General features: G+C 38.8%; 1 protein-coding gene across 4 annotated transcripts in view; it reads right to left on the bottom strand.

Annotated features, from left to right (window-relative positions):
* The window catches only part of cryzl1 (crystallin, zeta (quinone reductase)-like 1), a 70,128-nt gene that overhangs the window by 25,013 nt on the left and 25,032 nt on the right, over nucleotides 1-20,083 (bottom strand). For 3 of the 4 annotated variants that reach the window (XR_012098873.1, XM_073044904.1, XM_073044903.1), the window contains exons 4-7: nucleotides 18,751-18,823; nucleotides 5,129-5,173; nucleotides 4,971-5,039; nucleotides 457-590 (exon numbers count right to left, since the gene is read on the bottom strand). Coding sequence is in view for 3 of the 4 variants with exons in the window: in XM_073044904.1 (XP_072901005.1) it covers nucleotides 457-590; nucleotides 4,971-5,039; nucleotides 5,129-5,173; nucleotides 18,751-18,823 (321 nt within the window). In the remaining variant the exon portion in view is untranslated. The remainder of the gene's footprint in view (nucleotides 1-456; nucleotides 591-4,970; nucleotides 5,040-5,128; nucleotides 5,174-18,750; nucleotides 18,824-20,083) is intronic. The other variant, XM_073044905.1, reaches the window with a different exon arrangement.

The following is a 20,083-nucleotide window of genomic DNA, read 5'->3' as shown; positions in this document are numbered from 1 at the left end:
TAACAATATAGAAAGAAAATGGAGACACAAAGGAAAAAAATGGTAGAGGACAATTTTTTGTTAAAAACAAGAAGATTTATTAAAGAAAATAATATACTTTTTAAACTAATAAAGTGGTTAATAATAAGATCATTCAATGGAAAGATCAAAATAACACAAACATTTCAAAGTTTTGCTTAAGTGATGCAGAACATTCACAACCAACCTAAGAAAAAAATTGTAAAAATCATATTATATTGCTTTTTAACCAAAAGGTTAAAATATTCAAAAAAAAGAGAAAAGCTTAACTTTACCTTCCATTGTCAAAGAACAGGTCAGAATAATATTCCTGACCTGAGCTTCCAAGAGCTACATGACACAAACAGAAAACAGCTTTCCTCTTACTGTTCTTTTCTCTTAATTGGTAATGATGCACAAAATCATACACCTTAGCTGGTCAGTTTTTGTTGTACGTACATTTGCTCCGTCCAATACTAGAACCGTCGTTTCAGCACTAACATGGGAGAGTGTATGCAGAGCCATATATGCACGTAATCCATCACGAATAGTCCCTGCAGCATCCACCCAGCTCACATCTTCTGGTTTAGGTACTGTATTTGAGAATAAATATGTTACAAGAAAACGTGTAAAAGTATAAAAATTTTAGCCATTTTCTTTTCTCCATATTTTCAATAACATATTAACTTCAGAAACAAGACAGAAACTAAAGCAGTTAACTAGTAGGTTCCTTGTGCTGAAAACATGTACTGTCAACCTCAAGGACAGCTTCTATCCCATTGTTATCTGTCTCTTGAACAGACCTCTTAAACAATATAACGGCCTTCTGGCTTCACAATCTACCTTATTATGATCTTGCACTTTATCATTTACCTGCACTACACTTTCTCTGAAGCATTTACACTTTATTTTGCATTGTTATTGTTTTATTCTAGCTTAATGCCTTATTCTTGCTTTATGCATTAACAATACACTGTGCAATGATTTTATCTGTATAAACAGTAAGCAAGACAAGCTCTTCACTTTATTACATTACAGTTGACAACAATAAGCCAATACCAATAAAATTTAAAATTCCTCACAAACTATGTATTGAATCCTGTGAAAGGGCACCAGAATGATGAACTGTATAGACATGGAGAGGAAAGAAAGAATACTCAATATCAGAGGTTTCCAAACTTTTTTGGGTTTCTGTCCCCTTGGTTCACAGACCACGTCCCTAGTGCCCCCTCTTCCTTTATGGCCATTACATAAAAACTATAAAGAATTTTGATTTATGATGAACTGTGAAAGAAAATAGGAACTGCAAATTCAAAGCAGTGACAAATAATTGCAAAAGTTATTCATGTCTATTTAAAGCTACAAATGAAATGATTTCTTTGTTTAATTACAGTGAAAACAATTTTCATCAACAATTTTAGAGCTCATATTAGTGGTGCAACTATTCAGTATTTCATTGCATTTTCACCTTTCAATGAGACACAACCTCAACATTATTCTGAATGTCACTCAGGAGTCTCAAATCCCCATGTTCAGTAATCTGCAGTCTGTTTCATTGCAATAAAACAGCACTCCACTAACTATGAGGTTGGAAAGGCAATAAAGAACATCTTGACCTTTTTCCACAGTGCAGGATAGCGTTCAGAGATTTCTTTCTGCAAAAGTCTTGATATGATATTTTGAACCTCAGGTTCAACTCAAAGTCATTTTGTAGTCTTCCTCCATTCTTCCTGTTAATTCCTTGTTATAAATGTTCAGGGATAAATTTATTAACCAATTCAGAACTTGGATCAAGAGAAAATCCTATAGTTTCTCTGACATGTCTTTATGCGACACACTCACCCAGGTAGGCACAGTATACTTAAAGATAATCATCTGGTATTCTTCCTGTTCCAACTCAGAGTAGCTCAGAAATTGGAAAAGGTGATGATTCTAAGTTTGCACTTAAATAGTGTTAATTTGGGCAGAAATGTGGAGAAAACTGATTTGACTTTGATAAAATTCACATCATTTCCTTCCAATTGAAGACTGATTTCATTAAACTTTCCAAATAATTCTGACAAATAAGCAATATCATGCCTAATACTCGAGTTGATTACTGAACGAAGCATTCGAGTCTTCAAAGAATTTTATCACAGTTTCAAAAGGGTCATAAACGCGTCTCATGCAGTTTCCTTCTGAGAGCCTTTTGACTGCTGTGTGCAACAACAAGCATTCAAACTGTTCATTATTCTCAATACAAAGCTCTTGAAATGGTCAAGAATTGAGAGCATGGGACTTGATTTTATTTACCGCTGTGATAACAGTATTTATTGATTTGTCCAGCTGATCACGACAAGATATTTTTGTGTCAAGATATTGTCCGTAAATTACACAATGAATGGTAAATATGTTAGATATAGCTCTTTTTTCAAGAATGGAATAATCCCACAGTGTGTTCTGTCATTGATGGTACCCTATGTGTTACATAAGCAAGAATGTTGGTGAATGGAATGTCCTTTCCTTTGAAAAATTGCTCAGTAATCTGAAATATTGAGACCCTTTCGTATCTGTTTCTAGTCCCCTTGCAAATAACAGCTCTTAAACCATGCTTTCATCTTTTATGAAGCGAACATAACCAAGAAGCAAAGATTCGTTGCCTGGCAAAGTTATCTCCATACATCAGCGATTTATCAGTTGAGTCGTGGGTTTGAGAAATGCAGTCAAGACCATTCAAAAGGGAAGATTCTGAACTTTACTCCATTGAACTCCATACTCTAGTTTACAAGAATTGTGATTAGAGTTTGGGGAATCATACTAGCTAACGCTGTACTACGGTGCTGATTGGCAATAATGTGCGGGATGGGCCCAGAAATAACAATTTCTTCAATCCAGATTTCTCATGATACAAAAGTGTCACATTGCTTTTCAACAACTATAATGTGCTTCGAGCAAAGTCTAAGAGAATGGTAGGTTAACAAGAGATGAGGTGATTACATCATCATTGTAATCAATTATGAGGCACTAAGGATCAAATGCTTATAATAAGGAATCTATTTTTAAAATTAAGCCTGTAATCCCTTAGCTGCCCCCTTGCTGCTGCGCCCTCCCCCACTGCCCCCTTTATTTCTTAACGCTTCGTTAGAAACTCGCACCGCCCCCACCCCCCACCAGGGTGATATCACCCATTTTGAGAACCACTGCTCCACATGAACTTGAAAATAATTTTAAATACTACTTTTTAATAAAAGCACTTTTAAATAACAAAAAAATAGATCACTCAGAAGCATAAATGAAACAATCAAAAAATATAGGGAGGTGCTTTAACCAGCATTTTAAAAGATGTATCATGGGTTAAATAGTTAAAAGTGAACAATTAGCTACCAAAGCATGCAATAAAAAGAACTGATTTATCACAATGCTGATCACCCGCTCCATTCAACTTGTCACAATTTCCACAGCAACAGCCAATCACTGCAGGACCTCCACGTATTGTCTTGCAATCACGGTAATCCAACCAGAAAATGTGCAATCGCAAACACACTCACACTATGCAATTAACTTTGTGCTTGATGGCTTTAATTTAATTAGGAATACTATAGATGTACTGATGGATTGCAGCTGCTGAGGTGAAGCCCAGATACTGAAAGAATGAATACATTCACTTGTTCCCTTATTTGGTGATATACTGTAAGTTAGACAGAAACAGCTTTGAGGACATTCTTGTTTTCTAAAGCATCTGAATATTATAAAATGTGGGATACTTCTTTTCCACAAATAATTTCCTTATTTATTTCATTAAACACCAGAGTCAAAGCAACTCATAAGCCAGATTTTTTAGCATTACTTGCAGCTGAACAAATATTTCAGAAGTCCTTTTATGTTCAGGTAACAATATGCTTTGGCATTCTACTTTGAAAGTTTTTCTATTTTTTTCTAATTGTGACAGTTAAGTTAAAGGTAATTTTGTTTATTTACATCTCCTATCCTCATTTTTCTGGTCTTCTGTTGCACGTCTCTCCCTCAGGTGAGATCTTTCCTAACTACTCAATTTCCCACTGTTGGCTACGATACATGGTTAGTCACCACAGAATTATTTTTCAATTGTTCATTTACAATTATGAATTAGCCAGTTCTGTTACAAGATCATTAATTTGATACATGTGCAGAAACTGTAAACTATTACTCTATACTGATTAACTATTTCACTGTGTAACTGTTCTATCTTCAAAACAAATGACAAAAAGTTCATCTTTATGTCCCTAAAGTTATTGCAATAACATGATTTTTCAGCATTTCAGTAAAGATTTTTTAAAGTTCACACAAAAACTGCAAGTGCCAGAAATAATTACTGACAGAAAATCATGTACTTAATAGTCACACACCTTTCGAAATTTGGTTTTAATAGAATGACTAAAATTTAGTTTAATCATGAAAGTGTATAGGAATGTATATAAAAGCAATGCCCTCAGAACAGAATTGTTGTAACTGAGTTCCCACTCAAAATTCAATGCAGATAACCTGTTAGGAAGCAAAAGTTGAAAATTCCATAGTACTGAATGGGCCAGGAAAATACCAAGAACTAAGATTTCCACTCCAGCACTCAAGTACATTTAAACATAAACCATGAAAATATTAGGATACACACGTCACTGAAATTCAGGTAATTCCAAAAGTAGCTCAACCATATGCACTTAAGAAACCATATCCAACCTACTGATTCCAAACAATATTTCTGTTAATTAGAACCTAAACATGATACACAAAATGTTAAATCAAACACATAAGTACCTTTGTACATTTAAAACATGAACATTGACAGGTTAGATTACTGAATTAGTGTTTTATTATTTTACTGCAAGCTATTTCTTCTCTGTAGTTAATATTCTTGCCTTCTTAGTGAATGAGAACAAAATTAATATCCCTTACTTTATTAACATCTATGAAGAAAGACAAACAGGAAACAAAATCATAATTTATCACTGTAAACATACCAAGACTATGCTCATGAATCAACAATGTATCCGAGAACCCAGACTCTGTGCAATCCAAGGGAAGAATACCTGAGGAATCGAACAGCATGATGCCATATATTAGCATTGCACATAAAGCAGCATTTACAGAAAGATCTGTCACATTATTATTTACTTACCAACCACTTCATCATTTGGCTTAAAGAAACTCACTTTTGGTCCAACTGAAAATAAAATACAAGAATATTATAAAATTCAAACAAATAGAAGACATTATTGGTCATTTAAAAGATAGAGATAAACTTCAGAAGGCCTTGGACAAAGTGCCAATTGTGAGCTGCTTAACAAGTTAAGAGCCCGTGGTATTACAGGAAAGATACCAGCATGGATAAAGGAGTGGCTGATTGGTAGGAGGCAAAGAGTGGGAATAAAGGGAGTCTTTTCTAGTTGGTTGCCAGTGACTAGTGGTGTTCCACAGGAGTATGTATTGTGACTGCATTTTTTTAACATTATATGTCAATGACTTGGATGATGGAATTAATAGTTTTTTGGGCAAGTTTGCAGACGATACGAAGATAGGTAGAAAGGCAGGTAATTTTGAGGAAGTGGAGAGGCTATAGAAGGACATAGACAGATTAGGAGAACAGGCAAAGAAATGGCTGACAAAATACAGTGTCACGAAGTGTACGGTTTGCTAGAAGAAATAAAAGCGTAGTCTATTTTCTAAATGGAGAGAAATTTCAAAAATCTGAGCTACAAAGGGACTTGGGAGTCCTCATATAGGATTCCCTAAAGGTTAATTTCCAGGTTGAGTTGGTGGTGAGGAAGGCAAATGCAACGTTAGCATTCATTTCAAGACGACTAGAATATAAAAGCAAGGATGTAATTTTAAGGCTTTATAAAGCACTGGCAAGGCCTGACTTGAAGCATTGTAAACTGTTTTAGGCCCCTGAACTAAGGAAGCATGTAGTGACATTGGAGAGAGGCTTGTCATATGAGGAGCGTTTGATGGCTCAGGGTCTTTACTGACAACTGATTGACAGATGACGCAATAGCCACAGCTCTACACACCATCCTTTCACATCTGGAAAAGAAGGACGCTTATGTGAGAAAGCTGTTCCTGGGCTACAGTTCAGCATTCAACACTATAATTCCCTCCAGGCTCGACAAGAAGCTCAGACCTCGGCCTTCACCCTGCCTTATGCAGCTGGATCTTGACTTCCTGTCAGATCGCTGGCAGGTGGTAAGAGGGGGACCCTCACCTCTGCCCCTCTGCCCCTCAACACAGGTGCCCCTCAGGGCTGTTTCCCAAGCCTTTACTCTCTGTATACCCATGACTGTGTCACCACCCACAGCTCCAATCTGCTAATTAAATTTGCTGATGACAGTACACTGATTGGCCTAATCTCAGATAATAATGAGGCAGCCTGCAAAGAGGAAGTCATCTCCCTGACACAGTGGTGTCAAGAAAACAACCTCTCCCTCAATGTCGCAAAAACAAAGGAGCTGGTTGTGGATGACAGGAGGAATGGAGACAGGCTAATCCCTATTGATATCAATGGATCTGGGGCTGAGCGGGTGAACAGCTTTAAGTTCCTCAGCATACACAATACCAAGGATCTCATGTAGTCTGTACACACTGGCTGTGTGGTGAAAAAAGCACAACAACATGGTTGAATAAGTTTGGTATGGGCCCCCAAATCCTAAGAACTTCCTACAGGGGCACAACTGAGAGCATCCTGACTGGCTGCATCACTGCCTGGTATGGGAACTGTACTTCCCTCAATCGCAGGACTCTGCAGAGAGTGGTGTGGCCAGCCCAGCACATTTGTAGATGTGAACTTCCCACTATTTAGGACATTTACAAGGACAGGTGTGTAAAAAGGGCCCAAAGGATCATTGGGGTCCCAAGTCACCCAAACCACAAACTGTTCAAGCTGCTACCATCTGGGAAGCAGTACCATAGCATAAAAGCCAGGACCAAAAGGCTTCAGGACAGCTTCTTCCACCAGGCCAACAGACTGCTTAACTAATGCTAACACAGCTATATTTGTATGTTATATTGACTGTCCTGTTGTACATACTACTTATTATAAATTACTATAAATTGCACATTGCACATTTAGATGGAGACGTAGCATAAAGATTTTTAGTCCTCATGTATATGATGTAAGTAATAAAGTCAATTCAATTCAATACAGAAGAATGAGGGGTGACCTAATTGAAACCTATCAAACATTAAAAGGCCTCGATAGAGTGGATGTGGAAATGATGTTTCCTGTGATTGGGGGGGGGGGGGGAGTGTAGGACTAGAGGACACAGCCTCAGAATAGAGGGGCATCCTTTTAGAACGGAGATGTGGAGGAATTTTTTTTAGCCAGAGACTGGTGAATCTGTGGAATACATTGTCACAGGATGCTGTGGAGGTCAAAATCTTTGGGTATATTTAAGACAGAGGTTGATAGATTCTTAATTCGTCAGAGCATGAAGGGATATGGGGAGGAGACAGGAGATTGGGGCTGAGAGAGAAATGGATCAGCCATGATGAAATTGTGGACCAGACTCGATAGGCAACTGGCCTAATTCTGCTCCTATATTTTATAGGCTTTTTAAAATATTTGTCCCATGTACATCAAAACAATGAAACAGACTGAAATGCATTGTTTGTGTCAATGACCAACACAATCTTTGAATGTGCTGAAGGCAATGCTTCCAGTGCCAACATAGCATGCCCACAACTAACTCACCTCACCTGTACACCTTTGGAATGTGGGAGGAAACTGGAACACCTGAAGGAAACTCAAACAGACAGGGGAAGAACATAGAAACTCCTTACAGACAGGGGCAGGAATGGAACCCAGGTCTTCTAATCACTGGCACTGCAAAGCATGATGCCTTCAATGACATCTATTATTATTTGTAACACAGCACAGCAGGAACTTATTTGAAAACAAAACAGCCGAAAAGAACTGTCTTCCATCCTACCTACTACAAAAAGCTCAGTTTATTTATCCAGTTAAGTCATACGGCTATTATCTAGCAATGAAACCATACAGATTCCAACTATGCCAACTTTCAAAATGTAGCAGAGTGTTGGGAAATCAAACAGATATTTGTAGTATGGGAGAGGAAAGAGGCAATTAGCCCAAATTTGGGAGACAGAACCAAGGTAGGACTTGTACAGTGAATGTTAGGACCCTGGGGAGTTTTATGGAATAGAGGGACCTGGGAGTATAGGTGCAGTCTTCCCTGTAAGCAGTCTCAAAGTAGACAGGCTGGGTGAAGAAGGTATTGATCACAATGGTCTTAACCAGTCAGGGCATTAAGTAAAGGAGTTGGGAAATTATTTTGTATTTATATAAGACAAACAAAAGGAATTCTGTAGATGCTGAAAATCCAAAGCAACACACACCAAATGCTGGAGGAATTCAGCAAGTCAAGTAGCATACATGGAAATGACCATGCAGTCGACATTTTGGACCAAGACCCCTATTTAGGACTCCTGAAGAAATTGAGGGGTGACATATTAGAGGTATCTACAATAATGTGCAAAAATCTTTGGTACATATATGTAGTTAGGGTGCCTAAGACTTTTGTACTGTACTGTATATTGAATACAGGACCCTGGTGAAGGATTTTGTCAAATGCTGCAAGAATCATCTGCAGCTCCTAATTCAGTAAGACAAAGGAGATGGCAATGGACTTTAGGAAAACTAAGTCTGCATTGCTCCCTGTTACTGTTGATGGTGAGAACCTATAAGTATCTGCGGGGTGCACCTGGATGCCAGACTTGAGTGGAGAACCAACACAGAGGCTGTGTACAAGGGCCAGAGTCGCCTCTACCTCCTGAGGAGATTGAGATCCTTTGGAGTATGCAGGCCTCTCCTTCACATATTCTACCAGTCTGTTGTTGCCAGTACAATCTTCTATGCAGTGGTGTGCTGGGGCAATGGCATCAACATGGGTGATGCCAACAGGCTCAATAAACTGATTAGAAAGGCTGGCTCTGTTATAGAAGTCAAACTGGACACACTGGAGGCTGTAGTAGAACAAAGGACCTTACGGAAAATCCTGGCATTTCTGGAAAATGTTTCTCACCCTCTGCATGCCTTCTTGGGTGAATAGAGGAGGACTTTTAGTCATAGACTAAGACAACCGCGCTGCTGCAGAGTGCCATACAAGGTTATTTTTACCCTCGGCCATTAGGCTCTATAATGGATCAACCTATCGCTGGAGAAGTGATGATCCCCTTCTGTTAGGCTATTTGAGGTAATGATTTAAAAAGGACAACATCTTCATGTTAAGGGTGGTGCATATATGGAATGAGCTATCAGGAATACTGGTTGAGGCAGGCACATCAGCGACATTTAAAAGACATCTACATAAGTACATGGATAGGAGAGGTCTGGAGGGCTATGGGCCAAATGCAGGAAGGTGGGCCCCAGCTCATTGTCAGCATGAACCAGCTGCATTCAAGGGCCTGTTTCCATGCTGTATGACTAGAATTCTACTCCTTTATATAGTTTTACATGATAATCATTCATGGAGAGTTGAGGGGAAATAGAACCTTATCACTGTAACTTGAAAATAGGAATTCAGATTAACAAAAACCTCTAAGTGTAAAAAATGTTATTGATTAAAGAAAAGAAACATCACTATGACATGCAACACATACACAAAGTGCTTAAGGAATTCAGCAGGTCAAGCAGCATGCATGGAAATGAATGAACAGCCAGCGTTTTAGGCTGAGACTGGATGTAAACTTTCAGCCTTTTAGAAGTAAAAATAGTGAAATGCTGTGCATTGTGGAGACAGCAAATGATCTTTCAACAGAAAGGGGGATAGTTAGAGATGAAAGTTTTAAAAATGCAGCAAAAAAGGGTGGCAATACAGAGCAAGAAAGAAGGCCTGTGATAAAATGGAAGGCAGAAAACATTAACAAAGAGAACAGGTGACAAAAACAGGTGGTTTTAGAGAACAAAAAGGTAGTTTGAAGAAGAGAGTAGAGCAATAATGTAAAATTACCAGGGTCATGTGGGAAGACTGCTGGAAATCTGAATGAAAATGTCAAGAACGCCAATTATCTGTAATTGCTGACTTCAAATACATGTAATGTGCCTATTTGGAACTCAATGTGCTATTTCTCAAATTACGTTAAGCTTTGTTGAGACAGTATAGGAGGCTGAAAGCACGAGTCAAAATGGGAATAACATTACAATGAAAGTGGCAGGTGGCTAGAAGATCAGGGCTTACACTTGCAGAGTGAACAGTGGGGTACTCAAAAGCAGTTACTCAGTTGTGTCCATTCATATCAATGGAGAAGGTACATTGTGAGCAGCAAGTACATGACACAAAACTGAAAGCGGCAAATAGGATAGGAAGTGAAGACAAAGAGAATTCTATCCAACGAGAGCAGTGAAAGCAGAAAAATGGAGAGTCAAGTGTTACTTTTGCTGAGCTTGCCAATGTAATATAGAAGGGTGGTGAGAGAGTGGAACAAGTTGCCAGCAGAAGTAATGGATGTGGGTTCAATTTCAACATTTAAGAGAAACTTAGATATGTACATGGTTGGAAGGAATAAGAATGGCTATGGTCCAGCTGCAGATCAATGGGACAGCAGAATAACAGTTGGACATGAACTCGATGGGCTGAAAGGCATGTTTTGGTGCTCTATGACTTTGAAGTTCATGTCTTCAGAACAGATGTGGGAATGGAATGTTTACAGGTGTTGGTGGGAAGGGAAGAAGTTATGGCATTTGTGGGAATCTGTAGACTTGTAATGGACAATGATTGCTCGCCTATTCCGAATATAGGAGAGCAATCAGAAATGGATGAGGTGAAGGGAAGAATCTGACAGAAATTATAATCGATTTTTATTTCTGATGTCCTTGAATAGTTTGTCCTTTTGTGAGTCTTTGTGCTCCATATTGTACTTAATTATATAGTTTTCAACTCTTGTTTTCACTAAGGTCTAAATTCACAGTACACTTATCAAAGTATGTATACATTATATAACCTTGAGATTCCTCTCCTAACAGGCGGCCAAGAAACAAAGTAATCAAAAAGAACCCATTAAAAAAAAGACCATCAAACACCCAATATGCAGAGAGAAAAAAAATAAATCATGCCAGCAATAACCATAAGCAAACAGTGTTCTGAACTGAAGTCTACGAAGGGAGTCCAATATGTAAAGCTCAACACAGAACCAAGTAAATATTGCGGAGCAGTGAGCTGAACTGGCCCATCCCACGACTCGGGCCCGACACCCAATCCTTTTCAATCTGGCCCAGCGCCTAAATCAATGTCCAAACATCAGGCTCCATCACCTTGATACACTCCAGGGCCTTGACTGCCTTGATTAGGTCTGTTCCTGACCTTTCCAATTTGGCATGGTGCTTAAACCTTCGTCCAAACATCGGCTTCAGTCGCCTCGATACACTCTGGTGTCTGGACTCCGTTGACTCAATTCAGCCTGTACCTGACCTTTCTGATTCAGCACTGTACTTAAGTCAATCGACTCTCGGGTTTTTCTCTCTCTCTCTCTCTCAGCGAAGAGCCCATTGCCGCATTGAGCCTTGGTTCTGTCACATTGAATTGCCTCAAAGTCCAAAGGGAAGTAGTTACAGACTATTACTTGCAATGATAGTTTGCCAGAAAAAGTGTGATTAACAAAATATTCAGTTTTTTTTCCCCCTTGTTTTGGTAGCCACCAGCCAGAAGGTGCTGAAATTCATAGAAACATAGAAAATAGGTGCAGGAGTAGGCCATTCGGCCTTTCGAGCCTGCACCGCTATTCAGTATGATCATGGCTGATCATCCAACTCAGAACCCTGTACCTCCTTTCTCTCCATACCCCCGATCCCTTTAGCCACAAGGGCCATATCTAACTTTCTCTTAAATATAGCCAATGAATTGGCCTCAACTGTTTCCTGTGGCAGAGAATTCCACAGATTCACCACTCTCTGTGTGAAGAAGCTTTTCCTCATCTCGGTCCTAAAAGGCTTCCCCTTTATCCTTAAACTGTGACCCCTCGTTCTGGACTTCCCCAACATCGGAAACAATCTTCCTGCATCTAGCCTGTCCAATCCCTTTAGAATTTTATATGTTTCAATAAGATCCCCCCTCAATCTTCTAAATTCCAGTGAGTATAAGCCTAGTCGATCCAGTCTTTCTTCATATGAAAGTCCTGCCATTCCAGGAATCAATCTGGTGAACCTTCTTTGTACTCCCTCTATGGCAAGAATGTCTTTCCTCAGATTAGGGGACCAAAACTGCACACAATACTCTAGGTGCGGTCTCACTAAGGCCTTGTACAACTGCAGTAGAACCTCCCTGCTCCTGTACTCGAATCCTTTTGCTATGAATGCCAACATACCATTTGCCTTTTTCACTGCCTGCTGTACCTGCATGCCCACTTTCAATGACTGGTGTACAATGACACCCAGGTCTCGTTGCATCTCCCCTTTTCCTAATCGGCCACCATTCAGATAATAATCTGTTTTCCTGTTCTTGCAACCAAAGTGGATAACCTCACATTTATCCACTTTAAATTGCATCTGCCATGAATTTGCCCACTCACCTAACCTATCCAAGTCACCCTGCATCCTCTTAGTATCCTCCTCACAGCTAACACTGCCGCCCAGCTTCGTGTTATCCGCAAACTTGGAAATGCTGCATTTAATTCCCTCGTCTAAATCATTAATATATATTGTAAACAACTGGGGTCCCAGCACTGAGCCTTGCGGTACCCCACTAGTCACTGCCTGCCATTCTGAAAAGGTCCCATTTACTCCCACTCTTTGCTTCCTGTCTGCCAACCAATTCTCTATCCACATCAATACCATACCCCCAATACCATGTGCTTTAAGTTTGCACACTAATCTCCTGTGTGGGACCTTGTCAAAAGCCTTTTGAAAATCCAAATATACTACATCCACTGGTTCTCCCTTATCCACTCTACTAGCTACATCTTCAAAAAATTCTATAAGATTCGTCAGACATGATTTTCCTTTCACAAATCCATGCTGACTTTGTCCGATGATTTCACCGCTTTCCAAATGTGCTGTTATCACATCTTTGATAACCGACTCTAGCATTTTCCCCACCACCGATGTCAGGCTCACTGGTCTATAATTCCCCGGTTTTTCTCTCCCTCCTTTTTTAAAAAGTGGGGTTACATTAGCCACCCTCCAATCCTCAGGAACTAATCCAGAATCTAAGGAGTTTTGAAAAATTATCACTAATGCATCCACTATTTCTTGGGCTACTTCCTTAAGCACTCTGGGATGCAGACCATCTGGCCCTGGGGATTTATCTGTGTTTAATCCCTTCAATTTACCTAACACCACTTCCCTACTAACATGTATTTCCCTCAGTTCTTCCATCTCACTAGACCCTTGGCCCCCTATTATTTCCGGAAGATTACTTATGTCCTCCTTAGTGAAGACAGAACCAAAGTAGTTATTCAATTGGTCTGCCATGTCCTTGTTCCCCATGATCAAGTCACCTGTTTCTGACTGTAAGGACCTACATTTGTCTTAACCAATCTTTTTCTTTTCACATATCTATAAAAGCTTTTACAGTCAATTTTTATGTCCCCTGCTAGCTTTCTCTCATAATCTTTTTTCCCTTTCCTAATTAAGCCCTTTGTCCTCCTCTGCAGGACTCTGAATTTCTCCCAGTCCTCAGGTGTGCCGCTTTTTCTGGCTAATTTGTATGTTTCTTCTTTGGACTTGATACTATCTCTAATTTCCCTTGTCAGCCACGGGTGCACTACCTTCCTTGGTTTATTCATTTGCCAAACTGGGATGAACAATTGTTGTAGTTCATCTATGCAATCATTAAATGCTTGCCATTGCATATCCACCGTCAACCCTTTAAGTATCATTTGCCAGTCTGTCTTAGCTAATTCATGTCTCATACCTTCAAAGTTACCCTTCTTTAAGTTCAGAACCTTTGTTTCTGAATTAACTATGTCACTCTCCATCTTAATGAAGAATTCCACCATATTCACCAGTGCCATCTTCAACTGGAAGTTGTCATTGGCCATTCTACATTTTTATAAGGCCAGAGAGTGAGTTGATGACAAAGTGGGTGTGGAAAAGCAAGGCGAGGCAGGGCAGAGAGAGAAGGAAGGAAGGGGGTTGAAGTAGCTGATCACAAAGCCACAGGGGAAGGTAGGCTCCAAGACTTTATGATGAACATACATTTACTTTCAACATGGAATAATATTGTACAGCAAGGAATCATTATTAATTTTTGAAGCAGCCAGAGTAATGTTAAGTATCCCATCAGGCTCTGGGACGACACTCCTCTGGCTACAAGGAGGCTGGGAACTAAGGACAAATCAGCACAGAGAAGGAATATCACACGATTGAAACCTAGTCAGTACCAACCTGAGAGCACAGCTGTGACCACTTGGCATCCTACTGTGAGCTATCCCACTGGGGACCACCAGAGAACAGAAAAAGCAAATGGAACTGTTTGGCAACTGAAGTTTTGTGAAAGGGACTGTCTGACAAATTGCAAAAGCACAGATATTGATAATTTCAAAACTGATGGTTGAGGTGATTGTGGAGTGATGCCAGCAAGGATTTGAAGATGTTCAAGACTGCCTTCCCCTGTGGCTTATTGATCATCTACTTCAACAACCTCCCACATCCTGACTCTTGCTTTTCCTCACTTTCAGGCCTTACAAAAATGTAGACTGGCCAATTAGACATGACTTTTCAACTCCTGCTTCCAGTATATAACCAAGTACACACCGAGCACAAAGAGTCACAAAGGACAAAGAAACGTATAATCTTATGGATAACGATTGGAATGGCAGCAGTGGATATGGCAATGAAGAACTAAGTAATATTTGGAAGGTATGCAAAAAAACTGGATGAAACAGTCTCTTATGAGATAACCAGGGACTCCAGTGACCAACCACTGAAGAAGGGACTCAGAAGAACTTACCAAGATTAAACCCTGGCCAGGTTCATCAAGTTTTCAACATTGGAAGTTGTGAAATTAAATGAAGAAGAGGTGCAACTGAAACAGTTAACATCTCATTTGAAAATAGGTAATGCAATTTTGAACTGTCTGAACTAATTGCAATTCATAAAATATCATTAATAGGCAAAGTCATTGGTGTGTATTCATGTTCTGCATTTAACTGGCAGCATTTTTTTCTCCTAGTCCAGTAATGGTAAGACAATATTCCCCTATCACCAGTCTTAATGACTTTAGATAAGGTCCAGGAGCTGCACGTTACTCTCTTAATGAAGCCTTGAAAGTTCAAAGTAAATTTATTATCAAAGTACGTATATGTACCATAAATATCCTTGGGATTTATTTTCTTGCAGGCATACTCAATAAATCCATAGAATAATAACCATAACTGAATCAATTATAGACCGCACTATAGTGTAAAAGTCAACAAACCATGCAAAGACCAAAAGAAAGAAATAATAATAATAATTAAATAAATAGGCAATAAATATCGAGAACACGAGATGAAGTGTCCTGGAAAACAAGTCTATAGGTAGTGGAGGTCACCAATGATGGATGCTGCTTTCCTGCGACATCACTCCAAGCAGATGTGCTCAATGGTGGGGAGGGCTTTACACTTGATGGACTGGGCCATATCCACTATGGTGATCCAGCCAGTCAATATACTCTCCACTTCTACACATCTATAGAAATTTGTCAAAGTATTAGATGTCATTCCAAATCTTCACAAACTCTTAAGGAAATAATAACACAGAGGAATTTAAAGTTGCTGATCCACTCCACCTCTGATAAGGACTGGCTCATAGACCATAGGTTTTCTGAAGTCAATAATCAACTCCTTGGTCTTGCTAACATTGAGTAAGAGGTTGTTGTTTTGGGACTTCTCAGCTAGATTTTCCATCTCCCTCCTATATGCGGATTCATCACCACCTTTGATTCAGCCTATGACTGTGGTACCATCAGCAAACTTGAATATGGCATTGGAGCTGTGTTTAGCCACACAATCATAACTGTAAATCAAGCAGCTCAGGAAGCTAAGCACGCAGCCTTGAGGTGCATCTGTGCTGATGGAGATTGTGGAGATGTTATTGACAATCTAAACTGACCAGGTTCTGCAAGTGAGGAAATTGAGGATCCAAATGCACATGAGATATTGAGGCCAATGCCTCGGAGCTTATTGATTAGTTTTGAGGGGATGATGATATTGAATGCTGAGCTGTTGTTGATAAAGAGCATTTTTGCTGTCTAGATGTTCCAGGATTGAGTGAAGAGCCAATGAGATAGCATCTGCTGTGGATCTGTTACTCCGTTAGGCAAATTGGAACAGATCTAAGTTGCTCCTCAGGCAGGAGTTGATATGTTTAATCAGCAACCTTTTAAAGCACTTCTTCATGCTGGATGCAAGTCCTACTGGATGATAGTCAGTGAGGCAGGTCACCATGTCCTTCTTGGCAACGGTAAAATTGAAACCTGCTTGAAGCAGATGGGTACCTCAGACTGCTGAAGCAAGATGGTAAAGATCTCAACTAGTTGATCAGCACAGGTCTTTAGCACTTGGCCAGTTACCCCATCTGGGCCGGATGTTTCTTGTGTGTACTCGCCCTCCAGAAAGCTGGTCGCACATTGGTCTCAGAGTCTGATAACAAAGGATCATCAGGGTCTGTGGGAGTTTGAGATGGTTCCTCCACATTTTGACAATCAAAGGTAACCAAATGCATTTTAGACTATAAGACATAGGAGCAGAATTAGCTCATTTGGATCATTGAGTCTGCTCTGCTATTCCATCACTTCTGATATTATCCCTTTCAACCTCATTCTCCTACCTTCTTCCCGTAATCTTTGATATCTTTACTAATTAAGAACCTATCAACCCCCACATTAAATATATCCAATGACTTGGCTTCCACAGCCATCTGTAGCAACGAATTTCACAGATTCACCATCCACTGGCTGAAGAAATTCCTCCTTATCTCTGTTCTAAAGGGATGTTCTTCCATTCTGAGGCTGAACCTTCTGATACTAGACTCCCCCACTATGGGAAACTCTATTGTATTTTGAACTCTGTTTCTTGTTACAATATCCAGTTTTTGCACAGAAAATTGTGATCAATGTCTTAGGGATAGATATAAAAGCTAGGGTGCCTAAGACTTTTGCATAGTACTGTATTTCTGTATTTGTCAATGTGGAGTGGAGAACGAGTTTGTAAATCTGGTGGGAGCAAAGGATGTTGGGAATGGTGAGGGTGAAGCATCACAGAAAGGGTGTGAGACAAATGGCAGAGAAGGACGTCTAGGGGTGCGGTTAGCATGGGTGCTGAGAAACTAAGCAAGGCCATTTGATTCCAAACAATTAGCTTAGTGATCATTACAGGATGTTTCTCTGGTGCTTCCTGCTCCCTTTCCTCTTCCTTCCCCTTTTTCCAACCACAATTCCCTTCTCTCTGCCCCCTTCCCAATCTGAGTTCATAATAGAGACCTATATCAGAATCAGTTTTATCATCACTCACATATGTCATGAAATTTGTTTTTGTTTCAGCAACAGTACAGTGCAATACATACAATCACTACAGCACTGTGCAAAAGTCAACCATCTACAATCGATCTGTTTATAAGAGAATGGGATAGATTAGGCATTAAATGATTTCAGGATCTTTTTGTTGGAGGGAATCTTTCTTCTTTTGAGCAGCTTTCAATGAAATATAACCTATCAAATACCCACTTTTTTCTATATCTACAGATTAGAGATTTTTTAAGATCTAAACTACATATATTTCCTACTAGCCCAGATAAGAACATAATAGATGTAATTTTTAATTTGAAACCTTTTGAAAATGGCTCAATATCTTATATTTATGGTCTATTGTCTGGATGGAGAATGGCTTCTTTAGATAAAATTAAAAAAGATTGGGAAAAGGATTTACAGACTTCATTATCTGACGAGACCTGGAGGGTTATTTTCAAAATGGTTAATTCTTCATCATTATGTGCTCATCATTCCCTTCTACAATTTAAAGTAGTACATAGGGCTCATATGTCTAAAGACAAGCTCTCTCGTTGATATATCTCCTTATTGCGACAGATGTAATAATGGAGAAGCTTCATTAATTCATATGTTTTGGTCATGTTCGAGCCTTGAAAAATATTGGAAAGATGTATTCCAAACTTTTTCTGTCCCCTCCCCCCCCCCCCATATATGCTCAATGGTTATGTGATGTTATGTCATGTTTAAATCTAGAGAAGATTCATTGTTCGTTTTCTGATTCTAACCAAGATTTTCAAACATTATGGGGACCCTTTCTGAACTATTTTAAAAATCTTTGAATTGTTATTAAAATATAGATCAGGGCTAATATTATAAAACACTATATGGTAAAGTACTCTTTTTTTCCCTCTTGTTTTTTTTTTTACCAACCAGCTTTGTCTTGGTAGGGGCTTTAGATTTTTTAAATAATATAGTTAACCATACTATTGTATTTCATCATTCAATTTATTTTATTTGATTGATCATCATTATGGGATACCATGATTGTATCAGTGTGATTTATATACAGTGCATTTTGTGCTATTTTATTTTGATTTATAATAAGTATCCTTATGAATTCGTATTTGTGTATATGAAACTTAATAAGAATATTGGAAAAAGAAAGAAAAGTCTTGGGCACCCAAGCTATATATATGTGCCTGAGACTTTTGCACAGTACTGCAAGAGCAAAGTGATTTTTAAAAATACATGCCAAGCACTACCATTTTCTGGATAAACCCTTGACCATCAGGGAAAGGATAAAAAAAAAGGATTACAAACTTACCCTCAATAACTATGCCAGCAACTTCTCTTCCAATTGGTAAGAAATTTTTCTGCATTTTTAACTCAGCCAGCAGCTAGATATAAAATTAATGTTTTAATAACAAAAAGTGATCAGTTGATGTTTCTCACTTTCCAAATAATATTCTGAATGCTTTACATAGAGATATTTATATTTTGTTAACTAAGAGTACAGGATAAATACTTTAAATTCATAATGTGCATCACTATGCAGAAAGACAAGGAGTGTTTATAATTGAACAGCCATTTCAAAAAGCAGGCAGACACATTGGAGTGCAAGGTTACCTCGCACTATGTAATTTAACGAGTTTAGGTAAAAAGAAATCAAGATTCCAGTACAATTGCTAGACAAGTTTGAAAGAACTTGGACTCCGTTTAACTTTTCTGTGATTAAAATAGGTTTAAGTTGGATTGTCCCAGAAATTAGTACTAGGACCACGTTTTTCTTCAGTATAGATAATTTGGATTTGAACAAAAAGAAGACAATTCAGAAGTCTGCTGGTAAAGAAAAAATTGGAATTTAAAAGGAAAAGATGAGTAAGAAGATTGTCAGGAGTACAAATGCAAAAGCAGAAACAGAATGTGGTGTTTTACAAATGGAAGACTAGAGTACAAATACATTTTTAAAAAAGCAAGTATGCATTTGCTTAAAACATTGGGGAAGATATTGTTACAGGACTAAATTTGTTACAAAGTGTAGTGGATGTGGCCCAGTCCATCATGGGTAAAGCCCTCCTCACCATTGAGCACAATGACATGGAGAACTGAAAAGCAGCATCCATCACCACCCAGGTCGTGTTCTCTTCTCGCTGCTGCCATCAGGGAGAAGGCACAGTAGCCTCAGGACTCACACCACCATGTTCAGGAACAGTTATTACCCCTCAACCATGAACAAAAGTGGTTAACTTCACTTAGTTTCATTTGCCCCATCACTGAAATGTTTCCACAACCTATGGGCTCACTTTCAAGGAGACATCATCTCATGTTCCTGATATTTATTATTATTTATTTCATTTTGTATTTGCACAGTTTGTTGTCTTTTGCACACTGATTGAATGACCAGTTGGTGTGGTCTTTCATTGATTCTTATATGGCTATTAATCTATAATGGATTTATTGAATATGCCCACAAAAAATGAATCTCAGGGTTGTACATGGTGACATATATACTTCGATAATAAATTTACTTTGAAGTTGAACTTCTGGCATGTCACTATGGAAATGATATTAAAACCATACAAAAAAGCATGGTTTAGAGTCAGCAGGTCTCAAAAATGTAATTATCTGCTTTAAATATATTCAATAACTTGGTCTCT

The sequence above is a fragment of the Hemitrygon akajei genome, chromosome 5, assembly GCF_048418815.1.
Source record: "Hemitrygon akajei chromosome 5, sHemAka1.3, whole genome shotgun sequence".
Classification (NCBI taxonomy): domain Eukaryota; kingdom Metazoa; phylum Chordata; class Chondrichthyes; order Myliobatiformes; family Dasyatidae; genus Hemitrygon; species Hemitrygon akajei.
The sequence above is the reverse complement of the archived record's forward strand: the minus strand, read 5'-3'. Positions and strand labels throughout refer to the sequence as shown.